The sequence below is a fragment of the Aythya marila genome, assembly GCF_965140915.1.
Source record: "Aythya marila genome assembly, chromosome: 8".
Taxonomy (NCBI): Eukaryota; Metazoa; Chordata; class Aves; order Anseriformes; family Anatidae; genus Aythya; species Aythya marila.
Genome location: NC_139049.1, coordinates 13,410,722 through 13,436,286, shown reverse-complemented (window position 1 = coordinate 13,436,286; position 25,565 = coordinate 13,410,722). Strand labels below are relative to the sequence as shown.

At 39.3% G+C, this 25,565-nt stretch overlaps 1 protein-coding gene and 2 long non-coding RNA genes across 3 annotated transcripts; all 3 read right to left on the bottom strand.

The window, feature by feature from the left end:
- Positions 1-7,719: 7,719 nt before the first annotated feature.
- Positions 7,720-14,909, bottom strand: LOC309880799. Its single transcript, XR_014318029.1, has 4 exons — positions 14,482-14,909; positions 12,325-12,376; positions 11,501-11,591; positions 7,720-7,767 (listed from the first exon to the last, which is right to left on the bottom strand). It is a non-coding gene; the product is annotated as an uncharacterized lncRNA (long non-coding RNA).
- Positions 14,910-15,018: 109 nt separating this feature from the next.
- On the bottom strand, positions 15,019-21,888 carry DHX9 (DExH-box helicase 9; the record flags this gene model as incomplete). The annotated part of the gene is given in 16 exon segments (XM_082766046.1): positions 15,019-15,574; positions 15,577-15,654; positions 16,781-16,820; positions 16,822-16,879; positions 17,007-17,242; positions 18,116-18,146; positions 18,348-18,499; positions 18,503-18,556; positions 18,560-18,590; positions 20,077-20,099; positions 20,103-20,117; positions 20,121-20,181; positions 20,808-20,881; positions 21,316-21,375; positions 21,377-21,484; positions 21,862-21,888. Coding segments are annotated over 16 exon segments (1,203 nt in total). The 3' UTR covers positions 15,019-15,419.
- Positions 21,889-22,491: 603 nt separating this feature from the next.
- LOC309880800 lies at positions 22,492-25,489 on the bottom strand. Its single transcript, XR_014318030.1, has 3 exons — positions 24,752-25,489; positions 24,157-24,392; positions 22,492-22,631 (listed from the first exon to the last, which is right to left on the bottom strand). It is a non-coding gene; the product is annotated as an uncharacterized lncRNA (long non-coding RNA).
- Between the last annotated feature and the right edge of the window lie 76 nt (positions 25,490-25,565).

Genomic DNA, 25,565 nt, shown 5'->3' with positions numbered 1-25,565 from the left:
CAGAGAAAAAAGAATGAATAACAGCGCACAAATAGATGGCAGATAGCTTTATTAGTCCCCTGAAGTGTACAACAGACAGTTAGCATTTTTCTCATACTGATCCCAAGTACTCACTGTCAAATTTCCTTCCAAGTCTCAGTTGGGACAGCAGATGTTCTCCCAGTGTGTTATTCCCCTCACATCATGCAGTCAGGATTGCCAATTATTTCAGGTTCCAGAGTACAAACAGGACTTCGCTCAATGAAGCAATTGTTCATCCCACTACAAATTATGTATGATAATTCTGCAAGCTTCTGTTGAATTCCTCCTTCAGGGAAGCTAGAATGTGAAGGGGTGATGAGAAGACCTGATGGCACCAGATAAGGTGGTAAGAGGTAGCTTGTGGTTGCTCTCAGTAAGAATGCTTCTTGCTGTCTTGTGCATCTGGAAGAACGCTGGACAAAACGTTATACTCATTGTTAAGTCATTAATGCACCATTATTTTTTTTTTGCTATATATTTTGGGAATTTAAGGAATCATCAATGCTAGTTCTCTATAAAATGATTTGTGTGATCAACAGCAACATACAAATTCGATGTTCTTTGGTAGATAAGACACTTACAGATTTATTCAGAGCCATGTTATTGGCTCAGGGTTGTAATAAAAAGAAAAAATCATGAAATGTACTGATAACAACTCTCACTCAGCTGAATATCTTGAGTAATCAAGTTAGTAGGGGGTGTAGGATACAGCAACTTTGAAAAAGGAGATGAGCTGCCAGATGGGCTATTTCAAAGAGTGCTTACCAGCATCGTGCTGCTTTGAACTGGTCAGAAGGATTCCCAGTCTTCACAAGAAGGACAGAGAGCCAGTAGTTTATTTTGTTGTTGTCCCAACCTGAACTGTCACTCACTTTCAAATTGTGGCATTGCATAAGGCCATCATGACTCTTCCGACTACATTATTGTTTCTGTAGCTGGGCAGCATTTTTCACATTTCCTGAATTCTTCACATTTCCTGAAACTTGAGGAGTTTGAAATCTCCAGTAAATGGCTGGTTTGAAGAATGATTACCAGGAATGGCAGAAATCAAGTGGGCTTGTTAGGTATGTGCAGTCCGGGAGCACACAAGAGGCAGAGCAGTCCTGAAACAGTGAGATAGCAGCGGGTTAGTACAACAGCAGAGCAGCATCAGATAGCGTGTGAGCTGGGAGGCAGCTGGCAGACTAACCAGATACTCTGGTTAGTCTGACACAGACACACGAGCATTATGAGATGCAGCCTAGGTGTGAATCCAGCAAAGTGAACGCTGCAACATTTCTCATGTGACAATACATTATTTAGATGCAGATTGCCTTGTTTGGTTTTTTACTTTGTCTATTAACTACTGTCATGTTTCTTTAGCCTATTCTCTCCTCTTTTTCAGTGGCTTTCCTCTTAATCTGGGCCCACAGACAGAACTACGCAGGTAGTTTTACAGAATAGTGCGAGGTAATACATGGGGAAGGTACATCTTTTGTTCTGAACACTTAAAACCAGGCAGAGAGTGCCAGCAATGCAATGGCAAATACCTTTTGGAAAAACTGAAGATGAAAGAAAAGAACTGGCTTGGAATTTGAAAGACTAAACAAGAGCATATCATTATCAATTCTGAAGATTTAATTACTCTTCTGTTGGAAAAGTTGTTGAGGTAGCTTCTTTGCCTATATTGTATACCAATGATATCCATGATATCTATCTTGTTGACCCATGAAAACTCATGAGAGGCAAATGACCTATATAGTCTATTTAATATAGCAGCATTTCACCAGGGGTCTCTCACAGTGAAAGAAGTTATCTTTCCGTGGGATAAAATGAACATTACTAAGCATAGTATGTTGTCATTAGAGATTTTTTTATTTTTTTACTTAGAAAGAAAATTCATGTTCTCTTTTAAGACTTCGGTTATGTAAACACTTTCATCTCCAGATTAAGTTCCCAGCCGTCTCTTGGATAAGTTAACTAGACTGAAGGCTTTTCCTTAGACCTATTTTTGGCCTTGGATATTTTGTGATCACTTCAAGCACTCTCCAAATTTTTAACACTATGACAATGTCGGATGTGACAGTTGGGCATATTTTAAAAGTAAATTTTCCACTATCATATGCTGAAGTAATATTAATGTTTTTATGCATGTACGCCTTGTCAGTCACTGTGTGCTCAAATCTTTTTGCTCACTTATCAATGGTGATTTATAAGCCCTCTTCAGAGACAGCATTCTACATAGCCAGCTGGGCAGCTCTGGTTTTACTAAACGTGCTTTTCTGACCCAGACTCAGAATACGTTGAGAACAATAAATAAATAAATAAATAAATAAATAGTCCTGTATCTATATTTAAGTTTACAGTAACTTCTCTTGCTTTCATCTGTTTTGGAAAGTCTCCATTCAGACTTTGAAGATCACCCTTGTACAGACTGAACTTTGAAAGTTTCAGAGAACTGAAGGCTCAGTGAAGCTGGAAGCAACTCAAAGTAAGGTATATAGTGTGGGAAAGTTAAATAAGCTATTTGCGGTGTTTAGACAACTTTGAATATATGTCATGTGCAATGAGTGAAATAACCATCTTGTAAAATGTAAATTCAGAAACTAGCATTTGGGACACTTAAATACACTTCTGTTACTTACTTGTTGATGCTGGTTACTATAGTTATCTGATGTAGACACTACTTTTAATGTGTATTGCACATGGACTCAAAAATATTCTGCCTGGAAAGAATTACAGAAAGCTAAGATACTACTCTCACAAATACTGATTTTTTAGTTTAATGTTATAGACCGTTTATTTTTATGGAATTTTCAGGAATCATAAGAAGCTTTGTGAATTGAATCACAAGATCATACAACCATGTCTCTGTAGTTCCGTGTGTGTATGATGATACAAATGCAAAGAGGTACTTAGATATGTAGCCTGTTGTCTAAAATAGGCTCCTTGCAAGCAACCTCTGAGTTTATCATCTCAGCTCAAAGTCGCCTCACCTTTTGCTGAACCATTTTCTTTTAATTTAGAAAATATACAAGACACCTGGTTGGTAACAGTTTGGAGGAACTGGACTATTGCATAACTTTACTGGAAGCTTACCTTGTCAATGGACAGGACAATGCTGGATTTGAGTTGCCCAGGCTTTGGAAATTGTGAAGTATTTGGCACTTTTTGCACTATTTTATCATTCACAGATGATGCAATTTTAAAAAGGAACTGTATCTGTAGCAGAAATATTGGAAAGCTTACTTCAGCTTGATAATAGCACAAGAGGAATGACATAGAAAACTTGAATCTTAAGTGCAATAAAACTCAAAATGCATTTTGAGTAAATCCACTCCCCATAGCTAGAAAGATATTCTGGCCCAACATGCTGACCTAAAGACTGAATTGTTTAAAATTTCTGTCAAGCAAATACAGTCTGGAAGACTAAAAGATAAAACTCTTTTCCTAAGTTTCAAAACCAATGATTTTGGACTTTGTTCTGAGTTGGGGAAGAAAGAGTAATCTCCATCTGAAACTCTTCAGGCTTTGAAAACGTGAAAATACTTTCAAATTTAGCTGCTTCGCTTCATTTTTGGTGCCTCCAACTTAGAATAAAGATTATAGAATGGCAGTGTATAGTTTGTAAAAGAATTTTCTCATAATCATTTGACTTGCTTTTTCTCACTTTATGTACCGTAACCTATTTCAAAAATTGCAAAGCCTCTTAGCAGGGGAGGAGGTGAGGGAGGGTGCCTTGAGCATGCAGCTCATGAAGACAATGCATACGTGACTCCCAGAAGAGAACAGCAACAGTTATTCCCACGGTGGGTTTTGCTTCTCTTAGTCTTTCTTGTTAATAGTAGTAAAAGTATCATATATGTAAATAGTCCTCAGAATGTTGAAAGATTATCATGTTCTTGCCAAGAGTGAGCATGCAGGATCTGCTTCCAAGCAAATGCAAAACCTTTTGTTTTCAGTCCAACACAAGATCACTTCCTTCAGCTTTATTAGTGATGTTTAATGGTAGTCAGATGGTTGGTTGCTGCTCTTCGCTCCAAGGGTTGGGAACGTGCTGGTATGAAAGCTGGAGTTTAGCTCTGACTCTTCCACCGACTGATGCTGATTTTTAGTGGTCATAAGCATATGCAGATGAACATATTTCTGCATGACTTGCCCTAATTTATAAAAACAAAACAAAAAAAACCCACTCACATTCACTCAAAGCACTCAAAAATTCAGAACTCAAATTCTGACCCAAATTCCCGTCCTCTTATGGGTGCCAGATGCTTTGTGATCCAGAAGCTGCTATGGAAAAGGAGAAAAGCCCTTCTGAACTTCTGTGATAACTGCGCTTCAGGGCAGGCTGCTGCTTCCCACCGCAGTGCCATCACGTCAGGGATGCTCGCAAGGCCGAGTGCCTCTCGTACACTGGTGCCTTGCCTGAAAAAGCTGGAAGTTCTTCAGTTCGGCAGGCACTTTGTCTCTCAGCTGTGGGAAGGATTTCTGCAGGATGTTGATCCACCACTGGTGACTGGTTTTGTTCAGTTCTTTGTGGTTGGTGTGGCTTAACCCACCTGCTGTTTCACCACCCTTGCTCTTTTTATCAGCACAGTAGAGCCACCCAGCTTCTACTGGCACAGGCCAGCATATAAAAGCACACCTCTTGTACCCAAGTGCACCACTCAAGTGCAAAAAACAGATGAAGCCTCTACAGATAAAGCTGCAGGAATATTTTTCCCTTCTCCTTCTGTCCTTTTGTGGTAGACTGCTGCCTTGCCCAAAGATGAGCTAAACCAAACTCCAGTCCAAGGCTATTGCAGAGTTTCTGGCTATTCATGCAAGCAGCCTGACAACTCCACCAGCCAAACTAAATGTCTGTGATAGCCCTAAGGGAGGAGGATGAACCAGTTTATGGCAGCTGTAAAAGGTCATATAGTAAATACCAGTGCTACTGCTCATCTGTTGTCCCAGCCGATACAGTTTGGGGAGAGGGGGTGTGGTGTGCATGCGAGCGAGCTGTTCAAAGCTCTTTCCTGGCTCTTCACGATTCAGGTTACAAGCTAGAGAACTGGAAAAACTTGGCTGATCAATTTGGGGTTGTTCTACCTATCTTGAAATGGTTGTTCAAATGAGGTAAACCTCAAAACTTGAAAAAGACTTGAAAACCCGTGTCCTGAAATACACATTTTGCCTATTATACAAAAATTCATGCATGGTCTGGAGTTTGTTTTTGTTTATAAGGGCAGAAGCACTAGAAGACATTATTAGATTCTATAAATATCTAAAAACTCAATGTTGTTTCACTATCAGAGGCTTACTACAAATCTTCTAATTCGGCTTTTCTTAAATACAGAATCAAACTGTTTTCATTATTGTGATTGGTTTTCATGTTATAAGTTTAGTAGCCCTTTCCTTCTGCTTCCATAGTTTTTGCAACAACATGTTTCACATTTTCACATTTCCTTAAGTTTTATGTCTTCACAGGGATTTACTTGGGATACTGCTTGAAACTTCTAATAATGTTACTAATCTCAAAATCGTGAGAAACTAAGAAAATTTTGCTTTTTTTGTATGCTACCAATTATATTCTGCAGAAAAACAGCTAAGTTTTATTGTACCAGAGTGCTCCCTACTCTACCTACCCACAAATGATAGGTATGCCAGAATTTACTCTCATTTAACTATATTATCTGCAGTCTTTCCATATTAGGAAAATTATTACAAGCTTTTACATTTTAGCATTTTAAATTTTCTTAAATCTTCCTGCTACACTGATACATGCATACATTCCATATTGCTGCTCTATTCACTTACAGATTGTAACATGAATATTTCCTTTGTGACTTCATTTGGAAGGGCCAGGATGATGCTAACAAATTAGTGGCTTCAGGACAATAGCTCATTTCAAGAACACATTTGTACATCCACACTCTAAACAGGCAACTTTAAATTATGTTAATATTGTAAAATAAACCATTTAAAAACTAGAAGTGCCACAGCTCTAGATATGCCATAAGGCACTGCAGTAGCCGTGAACAGGCATGATCACATGCTACTTTTCCACCCTCTCCTAAGAAAACAGCTCCTGGGACTGCCTGTCGATCACTTTCCTTCATATGCTTCTGAAAGTCCTGTCAGACTTCAGTAAAACCGTCTCAAGGGCTGACCTTCATAGATAATTTTCAATGAGTTCAAATAGTACAAATACGCAGACAATTACATGCAGTAAGCTCACATACTTTAAATGCAGTTCTCTAGCAAACAATTGTTTCTGTTGTCCGTAGAACAATTATATTTTTTAATCAAATGTCTACTTTTGTTAAAGCAGAGCTTGAGTGGTACCGGCTGAATGCACAAATGATTTATTAAAATTCACATTTAATCCATCTTACTATAAATAAAGTAGCTTTCACTGCTTGCATATCCATCAGCTGATATGTGGCTACACACAGCACACAATCTAAAGAACGTATGTTTCACATATGAAAGTGGATTAAATCTTCTGTTTGGAATTGCATGGGAAATCTGACAGTGTCAGGGAGAATTATTTTTTTTCTGATGTAAATAAGCATATAAATCCCTTAATTATTACTTGAGTATATATCAGAAGGACTCAGATATAAAAATACTTCGCATTTTAAGAGGGATAGTGGGCAGAAACTTATTAGGCAAAATGTTCTATTTAGTATCTGGCACAGAATAGTAAAAATAGTAAAGAATAAAGATACATATATATATACACATACATATATATATATTAGTCTTTACCATAATGTATCTTTGTATTAATAGATAACATAGTGTGTTTTGATTCTAACATTTATAGCCATGGTCTTTAGTTGTCCTGAGACTTTTGAGATCTGATGAGCACCTGGTATCTATGGATTCTTTCTTCTACACTGGTTCCTTAAATTCATTTTCAGAAAAATCTTCTGTTGGACTAGAAGAACTTGTAATGTCGAACTCTACTCTTTCAGCCACTACAGATGTATGAACAAAGCTTGTGCTTTGGCCAGTGCCAGATTCTGAGTCACGCAAAGATTTTTACAAAATTAAACCTTATAATACTGCCATGGAAAATACTACACCACGGGGAGTTTCTCACAGAAGTTTTCTCCCCTGCAGACCATATCCATATAGTTCCCTCACTGCAGGGTTTGGATGATTGTAAATCCTCAAATTCTTTCTTGCCACTAAATCCCAGAACTGATCAGGCTGGCAGTGTGATGGGATGAAAGGTATAGAATCATAGAATATCCCCAGTTGGAAGGGACCCATAAGGATCATCGAGTGCAACTCCTGGCACCACACAGGTCTACCCAAAAATTCAAAGAGGTAGAGGATAAGTATAAAACAGATGTAGAAGAACATTTTCAGGAATGTCATTTCTTGCACTGAATGAAGTAGAGTATGTAAACATACATATAATTAAAACTAAATAAAACTATAACAGATCCACCTCCCTGTGTATCTGCATTAACTTCAGAATCTGTAAAGAAACTGCATGTCTGTCTAAGACTCCTACGTGCCACCTACCGCTTATCTTTTTACAGAGGTAGGACTAGACTTTCAGCTGTTTGTTCTCCATCCTTAGGTGAGAATTTGTGCCAATGATCACAGCAGTAGTGGCAGTCAGCACAGAGCTACACGACCAATCATACTATTATTATTTGTGCTTACCGTGGTTGAAAATTTTCTTTTTTCTTGCAATGTGTTCCTTTCAACATGTCGCAACTGCATCAGCATATTTTCCAGGAAGACAACTCTTACTCTCTTCCATCCCTTAAAAAAAAAAAAAAAAAAAAAAAAGTTGGCTACAATGAGCAACTAATTCATTTAAGAGAAGGTAAGAGGAAAAATGGATAACTACATAGCAGACACTGACTATAGGACTATAGGTCAGGAGCTTAGTTATGCACAAAAGCAGTAGTTAGGAAAAAAAAAAGGGGGCAATTCTTCATTTATAGTCTCTACGTATAGTCTTTCTGCCTTTTCTTTTTTTTCAAGCCAAAGCATTGGAGGAAAACTTGAAATTCCTCTCCCAGAATACAGTCCTGGTACATAAAGAATCAGTTGCTTTTGCAAAGAGCTAACAAAAAGTATGGTGCAGTTGATTTTTAAATTGTATTTGAATTTACAATTTTACTTTCACTTCTTTAGTTCACTCTGATCTAGGAAGTGGTACTCATTCGTTTCTGCACAGGTGAAAGACTTTCCTACAGATGCCCCACCTCAGCAACATGAAAACTTGAATATGGCTTATGGAAGTTGGCACCGTGGAGGCCACATGGTCATTTTTCCCAGGACAAAACATGGCTGTAAAGTTATCCATGTCAACTAAAGACATTAATATTAGATCTTAGCATTGTGGTCTTTTATAACTTACTGGTCTTTTTGGTCTTTATGAACTGGAGCTCTGAGGCAGTCCTGATCAATGGTTCTTAACAAATGTTAGAAAAAAAGTTTACCAGAGCTTTTAATCGGATTTAAAACTTTAAGTGTGAGAATAAACAGCAGAGTACAATTAGTTAATTACTACCAAGGGAGAAATGCTGTGCAGCTGGAATGCAGTATAGCAGGACTTGGTGAAAACGAGGTTTAACAAAACTTATCTTAAATCAGCATAAAATTCATCAGTAATGGCACCTATAAAGTAGGCAGTCCCTCTTTCCTAATGAAACTTTAAAGGTGTGGGGGTTTTGTTTATTTTTCAAAAGAAGGTCAACATCAGCACTGTATTTAACACTTTCATAAGGTGACAGGTTTAATTATAAATTAGCACCAACAAACTTTCCAGCCCTACTTATCACACCTTGCAGATTTGAAGCCTGCAAGCACCTAACTGGTGCTTCACTTGCATACATTGCCTTGTTCAGCTTGATGTTAGCTGGTCTCACACCTTGTAAAATACAGCATCAGGTTCTGAGTTTATCTTTTACTTCATCATTTCTAAATTCTTTTTAGTATCCCAAAAACAATGCAAAAATACTCCTCCAATTCCTGTGTGCCATCCTACCTCCAGGTGAGAAAGTTTACTGGAATGCCTCCTGTAAAAGTTGGCTCTTGTGTGCTGCAAAGGCTTGTGCTAACTGGAAGAGCAGAAATCCCAGCAGTGGTATAGATAAACTGAAGGCATTCCTCACACCTCGGTCTTTTATCCTCCACTTCTCTGCCCAGACACACAATGCATGTGCTTCACCAAGGCCAACAACTGTCAGTGATAGCAAACACTAAGGCAGCACCCGATGCTTCTTTAAAAGATTTTCTTATCCTCCTGGAACCAATGTGTATGGGTTTGGTCACTTTGAAAAAACAGTGCTTCACGCAAAGCCTCTGGCGTGGATTGTTTGTTCAGTGCTTGTTTATTTTAAGGATGCTTTAATGCAGCTTCCTGTTACTGCTGAGCACAAAGAATATCAAACAGATTTTCAGAGCTCTTGACAGTGTCAAGAAGATCAGCAGGAGGCTGGGACATAGGCAATGAAGTGCCATGCTGACATTAATTGCTTGAAGCTTCTTTTGCTTCATTTGCCTTCCCATCCCTGGAACTCCTGGTGTGTTTGCTGATTTATTTATTTATTTGTTTATTCCCAGCAGTTCTCCAGCTTTAATTTGTTGCAGTTACCTGAATGTAAACTGCTCATGTAGATAGATGCATTTTTTTTCTTTTTTTATTTTTATTTTTTTTTTAAGGGAGATTTTGAACAAGGCAAGAGAAAATCTCAGAGCTTGTGTGTGTCTCTTCGTTGCATATAACAAACACTACCAAGCTGATGATGCTTGAACCGCCAAACTGTTTTCAGGCAGCCACTTTCAGGTAATTTTCTTGTCAAAGCTCAGGATGAACAGACATGTTCCAGATTAGAAGTGTTCACACCTTCATCTTTTTTTCCTGTTTTTAAACACTAACTGCATCTTTTTCAGAGACAGCTAAGGCATCATTGACTTGCCTGCTAAGCCTCACACTTTTATAAAATTGTATCAGTGATACCAGCTTTCCCCTGGCTGGTATTCCTCACAGCATTTTTGATTTGCAGGCAGGAAAAGAGATCAATTACCTAACTGTAAAGCTAACTTGGTCAGTTTTCTCAAGAACAGTATCTGGACACTTTTAACACTTGCTATATAGCTCAAGTACAAATGTTTTGAATAAATCCACAGAAAGAATCTTTACTATAAAGATATTGCTCACAGAAAAGATTTCAAGAGAAGGCCTCATCCTCCACCTACTTTCCCTTTAAGCTTTCTCCAGGTAAAGATCTTGTAGAAGTTCTGTTGAATTTCTCTCCATTGGTGGAAATCTCTCTATGTCTAGAGTTTTTCCATTCTTACCCTGAGATACATTATGCGAAGTGCTGCCTGAGTAATACCACGTAGAGGAAATGAATTTTCTGCATATTTACTCTAACAGTACAATAAAAGACAGATTCTCGTATTTCCTCTGTGCCTGACTCTGACAGGCTGTTCCCAAGCGACGGGACCTCAAAGACAAAAGTTAACATGGTGTATTTCTCATCTCTCTCTATGCCTTTGTGTTTTCTGTTCTGATTACCAGACTTTTGAAATCGAGCAGTTTACAAGAACAGTGTTTGTGTTTTCTGTTTAATGCAGCATGGTGCATACAAACAGGAAGGCAAGCATGACGTCCAGCTTGAAGAAATTAAGATAAAAGTTGGCTTAATGGCAACTTTGCAATTTGTTGGTAGCATTTTTAATATTTCTGTGAAGCTTTCAAACTAGCAAGATAAAAATTCAAGTAAACAACTGACAAGTATTATCCTCCATATTATTGTTTTGACACTATTGACAATATTTCTCTTACTCTTCTCCTTTTCCATTTGGAACTGGAAAAACAGAAAAAAAATGCAACTGTTTCAAAAGCCACTCATGAGAGTTTAGCAGTATCAAAAGCCTAAGGTACAAAGCTAATGCACCTTACATTGGTACAGCTAGGAACAGCCAGTGGTGCCGTGGTTGCTGATCTGACCAGTTGACTAAAAGTAAATTGTGTATTAAGGTCTGAGGGAATTGGAGTATGTGCTCACGGGCTTCTCTGACCATCACAGATAGCTCAGTTACTGGGGCTCAGGTGTTTCATTTGCCTTGTATTTCAAATGACTGAATTTGTTGCACAAAACAATGTGAGTGTTCTGACAAGCTGGCTTTTTGAAACAAAGCACAGCTTAATTTACTGACACAGTAAACTCATCTCAACCTCAATTTTTACTGTGAAAACATACATGTCATGTCAAGTTAATTTTCAAATTTATGTACCCAGGTTGTTTAAGGATGTCAATCCTCGTTTAGACCACTCTATTAATTTCTGGCACAGGAAATGTTGCCAGGGATTAAAGCTTTCCCAATTAATTTGCCCTGATGGACTAGATGTAAAAAAACAGACTTAACATTGTTAAGCACAACTTTCATGCTGGACATTCCTTAAAACATAAAACACTAGCACAGAAAAAAAGATCAACTATGCTGTAATTTCTAGATGCTAAATAGTCCGTGTCACCTCTGCTTCAACCTGCATTCTGTGTCATTCTCAGGTCTCTGTACTCTTGGAAGCTCCATCTCAGCAGCAACTTGCAACACAGGAACATGACCTGCAGAATTTCATACACTATTGTCACTTGACTATACTTTTAAATGTCAAACGTCAATTTTTAAAACAATTCCTACAAGCAATATTAAGACAGATTTAATCTTTTTGTCAATGACTGGTGCCAAGCTGTACTCCAGAAGCATAGCCATCTTAGAGAGTAACAAAATCCATCACTGCAAAAGTATCAGAACCAGTGAGATCTCACATCACAGCCTTGGTGGCATTAAGGTAATGTTTTACAGTCTTTTTCCAGCAATAGTAGATAGATAATAAACAATAGTAGATAACAGATAGATAATAGTAGATAGTAGATAATAGTAGATAATAACTTTACTGTTGCAAATTAGAACTTTTTTTTTTTTTAATAGAGCTGAGAACAATCATATTTACTCTAAAGAGGGAATTTCTTTAGCTAGGACTTAACATCAAAGTACACCCAGTAAAACTGTTTTCAGCCAGCATCATACAATATTTATTGTACACATACTTCATAATCCCTAGTACCCACACAAAGACCTGAACAGATCAACAAAATCTTAACCAGAGTAGCAGGACTGAGTAATGGAAAAAACAGTAAAACTGCTGTCAAAAGCATGGCCAATTCACTAGAGTTCATCCGAACTCTTCCCAGTATTCCAGTTCTGTTTCTGCCCATGCCAAGGCTGAGGCAGTGCTGAGCAGCTGAACAGCCTGTTGCTGTAGGGCCATCCCCTTAACCTCTGTTTTGTGCTCACCTTGCATTCATCTCCCCTTTAAATGCTGACTTCTTTTGAAGACCAGGAATAGCTAGAGAGAAAGACAGAAAGCTTTAACAGATAATAGATCATCTTTAAGACCTGGAGGCTTGATACTGAAATTTTTAAGAATAATTCTCTTTAAAATCATTGGACATCTGCTTCAGGTTTCCAGTCTTGTGTTAGTAACACAACCGGAATAAGACGAAGTTGGGGGGACAAGCAAAGGAAAGCCAGTTTTGTCTGGGCGCAATAAATACAGATGCAAAAAGGGAACGTGGCTAACGCTACAGCACATCTTTCAATGTCCATCTCTTCTGCTTCCCTAATAGGTTGTACCAGCTCCCAAGCTGGAGATTTTCAGTAACGACAGCCATGGAGAAACCATTCTCCAACCTACACAAACACTTACATCAGCAGATGGCACTGGGGAGTTTAATGCTTGAGCTTTATACAGTTTTTAAGAACTCTTCATTAGAAATACAGGAAATGTTGTACTTTACTCAAACACCGGTACCCCCATGCCCCTGTAAATACAACCAATTATTGGTTCTGAATAATCCAATGCCTGCTGGGTTATCGGGGGGGTTAATTTCATCAGGCATGGTAGCAGAAATTTTGTACAGAGCTGCTCCCACAGATGCCTCGTGGTCTCCTGAAGCCCTGCAGTACCAAGTGTGTGCACAGAAGCAGTCAGTCCCTGCCTGCTGCTGCGCCCGGCCAGCGTAGCTCTTCCTGTGGTCGGGTATACATGAGGTAAGGGAGCCCAGCCAGTTTGGGCCAAAACAAAACCATTTACGTACACATTTAGTGTGAACTGGAGCACTTTGCTCATCTTGTTCATACAAGAGTTCCTGCACAACAGTAAAAACAGCCTGACTGTAGGAAACCCTTACCAGTAATCTGTGCCTCCACTCCTGTTCCAGGTCACTTCTCAGGTCCTAGTCTGAGAGGTGAGGAGGAAACCATACCTCACTGGAGTTTTGTGGGGCTTTTTATCCCTTTTGCACTGGTATACTTCTGCAAACACAAGTCAGCCAGCAAAGCTCTGGATGTCTGGAATCCACAGGCTATAATTTCAATGAATTCTAATTAAAAAGGCACTCTCACATGTTTTTGGAATAATGAAGCGTGACTATTTTGGAATAGGAATGTAAACAAACACTGCCTCAGATTAAGGGCACAGTTCACGTCAGGTTCTGCAGACACGAGAACCATCACATACAGCAGTCTTGGAAAAGGTATTCCATGTTCCCACATCATCTGAATAAGCAAAAGAACTCCTCAGCTGCTGGGCCATGAAGTGCAACACAGCATGCACTAAGACAGTGGCTGGCTGCAAAGGAACAAAGTACTGCCTGGCATAGACAGAAAACCACTACAGCAAGGCCTATTTGCACAGTTTATTAGACAACAAAGAAAAATCCCCACTGAGTCCAGGTTCTGTAACTTGAAATTTGTTTAGCAGAGAATGGTTTTAGACAATGCTGAGATTTCTTCAGAATGCCTTGTACTTCCTACAACCAAAACTAACAACAGATGGCTTCAAAATCTAAATCCAAATCCTATACCTGCTTATATGATCATAGGGATATTTACTTTGTTCCTCACAAAATACACTGAAGTGCATGTCTAAGGTGCCCTTTGTTTTGATTCTAAACTAGTAATGGCTCACAAGTGTGTTCATTTTCCTCTGCCTAAGAAGACTTGAATAAGGGGCAATAAATGGGTGCAAGCACAGCTGAATGTTTGTTTTGTTTCTAGAGAAAGCGATGAAGAAGTTTGCCCAAAATAAAGTTGGATTATCTTGTCTATGAAAGTCATTGTGGTTTGGAACAGGCGATGACAGAGCTTTTATTCCTGAGAGCTGTTTGTCCTTCCTGTGGAAACAGGCAGTGATTTGTCTCCATCAGACCCTGAACATGACAATTTTACATATGCTCAGACTATTGACCTTGCAGCAAAAGCCTAAAGCTCCTTTCCACACCAGCCACAATTCTCCTGGTGATACTAGCTCTGGGCTTCTGCAGCCTCTATGAGCAGTGAGCTGACAGCTTGAAGCTGCTGTTTGGGCACTTGGTGTCCCTGGGGGCAGAGGCGGTGAGTGCTCCCTGTCCCCTGAGCTCTGACGGCATGAGCCAGCAGATGCAAGCTAACCTTGCATCAGCAGCCATCAGGCTGATGCCTGCACCTGATGGCCTGGAGAGCTGATGGATCGCATTTGCTCGTTTGGTGGGTCCAGCTGCTAAATGATCCCCAGATCTTTAGTCACCTAAATGGAGAGCCTCCATTGCAGCATGCACAGCAGGGATGCAGGCAGCCACGCTGTGGGGCATTTTCAGCTTGATCCTAGAGCAGAAACAATTACATTAGACATATCACAACTTCCAGGGGAGAACCTGTTATGGTTCAAATTAAAGATAAAATGAAATTTGCTCTTCAGATTTAACATACTTAGGTAACACTTAATACATAATCCTTATTGCCAAAACAGAAAGATACAGAAACAAAGCAAACTAAAACTACGTGGCTCCTTAAGATCTTGAAAGGAACAGGCCACAGTCAAACATACCAGTGAACTAGACTTAAGCAATTCTTCACCTTTGTTTTACAGGCTGGGAAGTTAAAAAAAAAAAAAAAGACATCCAGATGGTATTTGGTCATGGGCATAAAATGCATGCTGCCAGAGCCAAATGACAAATCTTTAGCATTTCTCTCCTCCAGCCATGTTTCTGACACTTAAAAATAAAGTTTTCCCAGCCTCTCGCTTAAGGGAAGGTGCAAAATACATAGTATCTCTTATTCAAGTTCCAATTAACGTAGATTTTCATGGCAATTACCTAGTGTCATGTTTTCAGTTTAAGCAGAAACCACTACACATGCTCAAAAAAGAGACACTTCTTAAGAGGCTGTCCTTACAGCAAGAAACCTTGCTAATACAAGGGTTATTCACAAAAATCTCTTCAGGGCACTTCCCAGGCAGAGTGAACCCTAGTGTTGCACACAGCTGGTTTCAAGAGGAGGCGGCGCACATCAGGGTATTGCCATCATGGCACCTCAAGTAACTGCACAGGCACCACAACCAGGCTTGCAGGCTACTTTTTTTCCAAACACACACACAAAAAAGGTGGTAAATACTTGATGTTCTGGGTGCTGAGAGGGCAGCTGACAGATGACTTGTGGAAGGCATTGTGCCCCTCAGTGTTAAGAATTTTCCTCTTCTCCTTGTGGCAGCAGACATTGGGGTAGACCCAAAAGCAAGCAAGGAGATTACAACATCTAGATTATTATCTGGTCCAGTGCTGTTAAACGGTTGAGTCATCAAACATTCTGTTGACAGAGAACAGAAGACTGGCTAGCATCCATGGGTCATGTACCGCAATTGTTTAGGATCCTGGATCAATGCATTTTCTGATTCAATCAACTGGCAGATGGGCATCTGCTCTCAAACGACCTCTGCACTCAAAGCATTTCAGTTCTACATTTAGTTTCCAATTAATTCATGGATAGCAAAAAGCTAAAAAATACTACTACAAAGAGGTATTTTTCTCTCCCAAGCTCTTCAAAAACAAGGAGCGAGAGGTTTGCCCAGAATGTGCTGTACCACAGTATGTTTCCTGTCATTTGTTTTGGAGACAGATCTTTTGGGGGAGGTCAGAATGGATGTTTTCATTAGCTTATTTGTTACAAACTTCCCCAGAGTCTCTGGTGGCTTGTTTTCAGGTCATCTTGCCCAGAAATAAAGTTAAAGATAAATGCAGCAATGATTCTAACAGCATGAGGAGAAAAAAAAAATAATTTAGGAAAAAAAAAAAGAGAGAAAAAATAACAAAGGGAGAGGATCATTTGCAGAATCCTGCCAGCCATGCCATATTGACTAAACAAGCTCCTCAAGGACATGTGGCAAATTCAGAACCTGGTCATCAGTTTTAAAATAGCAATTTTGGAAAATTGAATAATATGTCACATTATTGCACATCTTTCCTGCTGCAAAAACCCAGAAAACCAAAGGACACATAGCACGATGTTTAGATCACACAGACTCCCTCAGGCTAATAAAAAGGAGTGAGAAGCACAGTGCTTACAGAACACGTTTTATGGATGCAACGAGTGAAGAACAAAGAAAACCAGAGAGGTAACTCTCTAAGGAGAATTAGTCAAACATAATTTTAATCATGAAGCCCTAATGCCAGCCTCCAAAATCGCCCTATATCACACCTCAGCCATCACAACATCCGTTTTTCTGTCTGTTAGGCAACTATAAGAAAATGAGACAGCACTAAAATTTCATCTGAACACAGCTGTAAAGGCAGAAGATATTTAGGGCATGCCTCTATGGTTGTGTGTTCATCAGAGATTATCTTGTTTATTTATCTCTCATCTCAGAATGAAAAACACGATCATAAATTGCTATGTCCACGTAGAATCTCATTCTCTAGGAAGACAGAACTTGTACCTTTCAGCTGGACTATTGCTTTCCAAGTCATTCGTAAGCATAGCCATGCTCAGTCTTTTGTGTTCACAAAATCTTTTTCCTGCTTCTTCACCACCCATTCTAGAACACAGATTGAATTAGCGGTCCATGCAAGAAAAGGATTGACAATCTGGCTGTTAAAGCAGCCAATGACATATCTAGTGCAGTCACACAACTGCTCACCATAACTTCTAAACAGATTTTGTACCTTGCATCATCCCAGGCTTGGAAGACTGAGAGCGAAGTTAGGCGATCTGAAAACCTGCTCCCAGCACAATTCCTATGGACACAATCCGGCCATTTGCATTCACTGATGGTAGGTTTGGGGAGCAGGTGGCTAGAGGCAGTACAAACAGCATGTCCCACATTGAAAGAAACCTCAAAAGGCATCAGAATGGGGTTTATCAAACCCTTGGCAACAATAAAGTCAAAGAAGTGCAGTGGCTGTTTACAGATCGAAGGGTCTCATGGGTGTCCCTAACTTTCTGGCCATTTGACCATAAGCATTAACTCTGCTTCATAATTTCATGTTCTCTTGCACTCTCTTGCCCTCTCTCTCTCAAATTTGCATGCCAAAGAAAACCAGCACAAATATAATCTCTAAAAACTCTTAAGAAACCAAGGAAAAATGCAGACTTACTGTTTACATGCTCTACAGACTCAGGCATCAAATACTCTGGAAAACATCAGCCTAATTAGACCATTTACATTTCTTGCCTCAGCAATAAAATGGGAAAGCAAGCAAACAAAGAACTCCTTAGCCACCATCAAATCCATTTTTTAGTACCTACTGATCTCAAAATCCTAAAGAAATGCATTTCTTATCAGCAAAGTAAAAAAGCACTAACCATTTTCAGATCATTAAATTTGAATGCATATCCCTTCAGTTTTTATTCTGGTCTCCCCTCTATGTACAAGCATTGTAGTCTCTTTACACTTTTTTTTTCCCACAAAAGTCATCAAATAGATATTTCAGTTATTGGAAATGTTAAGAAATGCTTATTTAGTGATATTTACAAAGCATGCTTAGGTTTGAGATCACTGTTTTAAACCTTGCTTCTTTTTACTCGTATTCTAGCTAGTTCCTTGAAGAAACTGGGGAGACTGCTTAACCCCCACTTCAGTTTCTTTTTTAGGAGGATATTGATTGATGTTTGCATATTCAGAAACTGGAGATTTAACTACTTCACATAATACTGAAAACTCAGGTTAGCAAACTATGGAAAGTAGTAATTATACAAAAAAAAAATACACAACAGTTAATCTCTCCTTTTTATTAGTTTTATAGTAGCTCTGTTAATGCCTTAGGCACTAGACTGAATCTATGTCATACACAACAGTGCCACAGCTGGAAAACAGGAAGCTGGAAGCTAGCATCAGTCACTGGTAAAATAACAAAACAAGCCTTAAGTTTAAAGGCTCAAATTTATTAAAGGAAAGAAAATCCACTTGGGAATTCAAATATTTCTTCAGCTGGAAAAAGACATTGCCACCCACACAATCTACTACAAAAAGCTACTACACAATCTAGCAAGAGAGATGTTAAAGCAGTTTGTAAATGACCACCCTGCATGGGAAATCACTTGGACTCACCTTTGTTAACACACTACCTTGTGGACAAATGGTGGTACCTCTTAGTGTGCATTCTGCTTCCATCACTGCACCCAAAGGTGGTGGTTTTATTGCTTTGGCCAAAAAATGTTACATTCCTCCCAACTGCAGCAATTTGATGCTCAAAGCTATTTCACAAAATGGTGTTCAGAACCTTTCAGGTGTCATATGAGTTTGAAGTCTGGAATGAGAAGACAACAAAAAGCATGCATTTTTTTGAACATGCACTTTGATCACCATCATGGGTCATTCCATCAGCATGAAGTATCACCTCCTCAGCCCCCCAAGCAAATACTGTTTCCTAGTCAATCCATCCACACTTACTGTACTCTTCTAAGAGTATTTGTTTTCCATTCTTCCCAATTCTTATCTCAGGGAAAATGTAAAATGTAAATGCACAGAGGGTACAGCCCTCACATCGCCAGTACCCAGTCTGGTTTCTAGCATGAGTTGACCATGCAAAGAGTCAGCTTGCAGCATGTTTGTGTCCAGCCCCAAACACGTCCCTTTCCACTTGTCTCCTACATGGCTAAGGAAGGACTTCCATTTCTGAGAAAACAATCTGCTTTCTGATGGCCTCATATTAACACTTCCATATTTGTTCTTCTCTCAGCTCCATACCAACTCCACCTGCATCTTTCTGCTTTGATCACTAAGAGTAAGTATTTTTTTGCTGCGTACTTTCCAAGATTGTTTTTCTGGTAGCAAAAAGATCTGTTAGAAAGAGAGAGAGCTCTTAAGTCTCTATCTCTGGCACAGCATTGTTAGTGATCATTTAGCTTGCTGGTTGAAATTATGAACTCCCAGGAATGGCTGTTCAACAATGTTGCTCAATGTACTGAGCAACAGACAGTAGAAAATGTTTCAGAACACCACAGATTTCACATTCTGATAGCATCAGATTTAGTTGGTATCTCTCTCTGCATAAGTCCACAAAACACACACTTTCCTTATTAGACACCATGGATCTAGCAGGTTTTGTTTCTACATTCCCCACAGGAAAGTAACCTTCAAGGCATGAAGACCCATGATGGCTTCAGTAGCCTAATATCAGTTTAAGGTCAAATATTATTTTTTAAAATCACTGCATTGTGCTAGAATAATATCTACTAGACTAGATCTAAAAAATCAGGTCAATTTAGGGGAGGTTTTTGATCAACTGATACTTTTAGAGGTTACAAAAAGTTGATTTATGGTTGCATGTTCAGAAACTGGAGAGCAGATAGAGCAGCTATGCTCCAACTGCTACCTGAAAGGGGCACTGTAGGTTTCCCGAGGGAGACCAGTGAGTGTAACAGCTGTGCAGACTTCTGCAACTGGCAAAAAATTTCCATGGCTCTAGTAAACGAGAAACAGTTTAAACAATAGAAGATCCCAAGTTTCAGCAGCAGGGAAGGTGGAGCAGTTCAGCAGCAAGAAGGGTCTTCCAGGCCACAGAACGAGGATGGAGAGAAAAGTAACAACTGTCTTGCCTTATTTTTCCCACCTAAGCAAAATAACTGAGATGTCCAAGAATTCATGCATCTCCTTTGTTTCCTCAATTTACTTCCCATGTTTGATCAGAAGTAGCATGGAACAGTTTTTAGAGAGCTCTCCAAAGTTATTGTATTTCTGAAGGACAAAGCCTCACCCTTCAAAGAGAGTTCTACTGCACAGAAAACACACACACGTGTCCAGCTCTTCCTTTCCACTACTCCAAATTAGTTTTTTATGCCCAGACCATGGCGCAGTTTGTTATGTTATTGTGAGCAGTGAACAGCTTCACTTTTTGTCTGTTTCAAAAAGAGCAGAATATCAGATGTCCCTCATCTTAAGTCCTGCCAAATCAGCTCTTATTTTCTTCCTTGCAGCCACACTGCTTCTAAGAAGCAAACCTCCCCTGTTGGACTAGCTAAGCTTTGGCTACTTAGCCATCTGTCTGAAACTAAAGCACCACACTATCTATAAAGCAGTGCTCTGGGCTATACACAGAATGAGGTTCTCAGAGCTGTCTTAAAAGCTTAAAATTCTAATGCAATTAGTGAGATCCCTATGCGTAATTTGCTCAGAGAACATGCATAGCAAGACAGGAGCCATAATAGACTACAAAATTCTTCCTATTTTCCACTGGCTATATGCTCTGTGTTTTTAATACTCATTTGGCAGCTCACATATTTCAAATTCGCATGGAGACCCAGTGACACCTCACATGAATGCAGATGACCAAAAGCAGCCTACTGAAATGCCAGCGTGGTTTGTAACTGTATGGAATGGCTAAAGACAATGCACATTTGTCTTCAGGGAGCTAGAGTCCTAAATTCAGCTCTGTGACTATGGGAACACAAGGCAGTTTTGTGTGTTCAGAAAACCTTTTTTGCATTCCAAAGAACAGCATTTACAAAACAAAAAGCTGTTTCATTTGCAGCAGTCTATAAGATAGAGCACATCATTGATGGTAATGCTGGTCTCCGTCAGAGCGATAGATAAAATAGCCTGTACAAACAGGAAATGTGTACTGAAATAGTTGGTCTGAAAAAGTTAAGGATCTTCTGCCAGATAAACTACATAACCTCTTGTCAAAAAATTCAACAATATATTCTGCAACAGCACAAAGTATGTTAATGTCAACACAGAAAAGGCTCTCATACTTGCATTACTCCAGGAGGTATGGGATGAAACACTCAACACTGTTCCTCCAAAGGAATCTGTGAATGAAGAAGTGAAATTCTATACTGGCAGCTTTCTACAACATGAAAACAAGAAAGTCTGTTACTGTGTAAATCTCCTTTCTTCTTTGCCTAACATAATTATTTCTACCCATTCATTTTCATGCCAAATCAATCCAATTCTCCAAGTCACTTATGCAACTCTTGTCTTTACACACAGACAGATGTTTCCTTTGGAAAAGAAGATTAAATACAATAAACACAGTGGCTTGTACCAAAGCCTGGATTCATTTCTATAGGCTTCTGCATTGTATATATACATCAAGTTCCAGCCAGGCAAGGAAGCAAGTACAACTCCCAAGACATTCAGAGTCCTGATGTACATTAGCAGAGCCTCAATGAGTTCAAAAGAAGTTTCTTTCTCATTCAGCTGAGAGAAGAAACTGTGTACTTATGGACCACATTCATCACTGCAAATAAGGCTCCAATTGCCCGACAAAAAAATAAAAGGGAAGGGAAGGGAAGGGAAGGGAAGGGAAGGGAAGGGAAGGGAAGGGAAGGGAAGGGAAGGGAAGGGAAGGGAAGGGAAGGGAAGGGAAGGGAAGGGAAGGGAAGGGAAGGGAAGGGAAGGGAAGGGAAGGGAAGGGAAGGGAAGGGAAGGGAAACAATATAAATTTAATTTACTCAACCTGTGAAGACTGGCTGGCCAGACAAACAGGAAAATGGAAATAAAGACAATCTCAGGCACTGCTCACAGAATGACTCACAATGAGCAGTTCAAATTCTGCCTCCCCAGCTTTCTATTACAAGAATGGTGTTGCATTTCCATTGCATTAACTTGTAACTCAATACAATTTTGCAGCAGGAAGCTAGCAAACTAATTTAACTTCAGTTCAGATGAACGAGTATAATGTTTAAACAAGAAAATTCAAGACTTCTCTCAAGAAAAAATGATTTTTAAAAATTCCAAATAATTGAGCTTTGGAGTAGTTTCAGATCTACAAATTAAAATACAATTGTATATGAAAATTTAGAACTTTCTGACACAGATCACATTATTTTAAATGTTTTTTGTTCTTTAGAATCAAGAGAATACCAGAAATGTTGCAAGTGAGACTCATGGAAGACTGCAGTAAGGACATTTTCTTGTATTCCTTAAAAAAGAACCAACCAAACAAAAAAAACAAAACAAAACAAAAAACCATCCCAAACATATTTATTCATAAAAAATATAAGTTTATAAAACTGAAAAAATGGAAACCACAACAAAATCTAGCAGCAGCAGCAGCATGCATTATTTCTGGCCACAACACGCAATTGTTTCACTAGAAACAATGTAAGCTCTGATGATTTTTTTGACTATTCCAAATGTGTAAAAATCCAAAAACATCAATTATTTATGCACAATCTGTTATGCGTGATTTTTATTTAGGAGGAGGAGCACATGTGAATTTTCTGGTGGAACAGGCAGAAAACCAAAAAAGGGTAACACCCACCTGGGTCCAACTGAAATTTAACACCCTCCAAATGCCTTCAGGAAGATTCTGCCAAACTCATTTTTCCTATAGGAGATTCTGCTACAAACAAAGTTAGTTGTAATGAAAAGATAAATAAAACGTCCTCAAAGCACATTTCTATAGAAGCAAATATAAGTATATTTAAGATTTATTTGCACACAGGCACCTACAGTCACCCAACCAACCACTGCAAGCAGTTCAGCACTCTTTCAATTCGCAGTGGTACGTCAACACTTAGCTAGATCATAGCAATTGTAAACCTTGCACGTCCATGAAGAAGTCACTCACATCTCAGAACCAAGGCTCATCACCCTCATTTCAAGATTTAGGGATGTTACCACTCTGGATAAAATGGTGTACAAACCAAGTCAAGGGCAGCAAAATGAAGAGAGAAGGAAGAAACTTCAGAAAGGAATGTGGAGACACCATATTTTTCTCTCAAGGACTTTAATTGCTCTCTTTTAAATGTTAGTGGTTCTGGTAAAGAATTCTGCTTTAACAAGTGGCGCTGTGGAGCACTGCAAATAAGTGTGTGTAGCCACTGTCACCAAAATTATTTCTAACCCTTGATACATAGCAGGTGACTAAAACTACCAAACTCGCTGTGGTCAGGCCCAATTCGAGTCTATTTATATTCTTCTCAAATCTCCTTTTGGAAAAACATGGTTCAGACACGCATTGGCATTTTCCAAGGTCCAGTTCTAACACAGCTCATCATTTAAGTCCTCTACTTCTGAAGGTCTAGTATGGAAAAAAGAAAGTTCCATACAGCATTCTATAAAAGCATTTCTACCCCAAAAGGTAGCCCTGACCTACTGAATTTCAGCAATTACAAAACCAACTGCTTCAGCACCCACGGCAAGCTAACAAATACTGTTCCATATCTTACATCCAAGACAATTCAAAATATTCTATATGAATACAAACACACAAACCAACAAACAAACGAAAAAAAAATAAAACACTAACGCCCTTAGGAAGTGACAAAACCATGGTCTATGATTACACTTTGAATTCTTCCCATTTTGAAGCTAACAGATCAAACCACCTCCACTCTATTCAAGATACAGAGCATGCCATCACTGCTTAGGATCTAGCCGTGCAGCACACGGCATTGCCATGAAACTAACTGGTCCATCAGAAATAACACAGCTCCTATTAACAAAGGGCTTCACCCAGGCTAATGAGGCATGGACACTGCTTCCACTACCCAAACTATGTAACTTAGATACATCTTTAACAGGACACTGCAAAAGGACTCTTCCTTCCCCTCCCAACATTCAATACATAGCTTCATGCTTTAGTTACTGTACTCCAAAACTGTTGTAAAGATAAGAGGCACCTTCCTCCTCAGCTTTTATGTCAAACATCATAACAAGCAGTGATCCCACTACACAGGAGGAGCTACAGCAGAAGGCATCTGTGGTTTAGAAAAATCATCACATTTTCAATGTCTGGTTTGAAATGTCCGTGATGGTGCTGTTTCTGTGTGTTTGTATTTAATATATACAATATTATATATCACAATGTGCCATTTAAAACAATTCCCAGTGTCAGTATTGGTATTAAACATTTTTATATTCACCCGTGAAATGCACTTTCCAGGAACTGTGAATTCTCCCCCAGATTCACCAGTTAGGCAGAGCAAAACACAGGTGTTTTTACCAGATCATCCTCCATCATTCACCGTCTATATTCCAGGCTTCCAGCACTGCAAGCAGAAGCTCTGCAGGTTCACTTCTCTTCACTGCACACAGGAGCCAAACTGAACTCCTGAAATTAAATGCACCTGGATGCACAGCACTGCAATCAAAGATTAACCTTTGGGAAGAAGAAAGAGAGGCTTACACCAAAAGCAGGAATTTTGTCCCTTTTCATTTCATTCACCTGAACTAAGTGACAAAATCTCAAACATCGTTCTTTGTGGAATTGCCTGTGACAACATAGTTAAAGCCTTCCACCTGAGCCTGTAAATAAAGAGACTTGCTGCACATACAAGTTAAAGTGTCTTGAAAATCAGTAATTAATACAGAAATACGAAATTCGACTTGCTAATAAGCACAGAATAAATATTACCAAGCATTATTACATATCATTGTATATATCTATAGCTATCTACATAGATAGACACAAACGTTCCCATAGGTTTTGAACATATAGCTTGTGGCCAGAAAATATACCTATTAAAGAAAACGCCTGCAGTCCATTCCCAGGGAGTGTGAGTGTTTCCCGAAATCTCGTTGAAGAAAATGAATCAGTGCAGGGAGGGATACTGCCGAAACACAGCAGCGAACTTTGCACAGCTTCACCTTCCTCGGCCTTAACCCCAAAGCCCCAGACGAAAACACCAGGAGCGAGCTTGTGCGTCCTCTGCTGTTGTTCCTCATGATGACAGTGAGCAAGGCTGTCAGAAACAGAGCCATGCTTTGGAATAGCAGCCTTACACCCTGCTAGCTTGACTGAGAGGCTGCTACAAAGCTTGAACATAGGAAGCTTATTTAAAATTCAGACCAACCAGACATTTTCTACCTGTTTTTTCTGCGACCACTGCCCCTCATTTTAAATCGTTTTCTTCCCTTTTACATCCGTAGTCAGCAACTCTATTTCATCTCAGCTTCACATGCATAGATCGTTTATGCACTTCTGACTTCTGCTCTTTGTTCTGCTGAGCATGTGAACGGTTTTAACTAAAATACAATTTCTTCTTCTGGGAAAAAACATAACAAAACAAAACAACACCCCAAAACAGGCAGATTTGCAACAGTCCAGCCAGCCTCAACCACAGTTTTGTACAACAGCATTACCAGTAGATTGCATCCATTCTTTGGTGTTGTCACACAGGTAGCTAACACTCATTTCCTCACCACCAAACACATTTTTCTGGGATTCTGCTTAAGAGGTTCCAGATAACGGGTTTTGACTTCCAGCACTATCAGTTTGCCAGGAAAACGGTAACACCAATGAAACTGGGTTTAAAACCATTGCCCCATATCA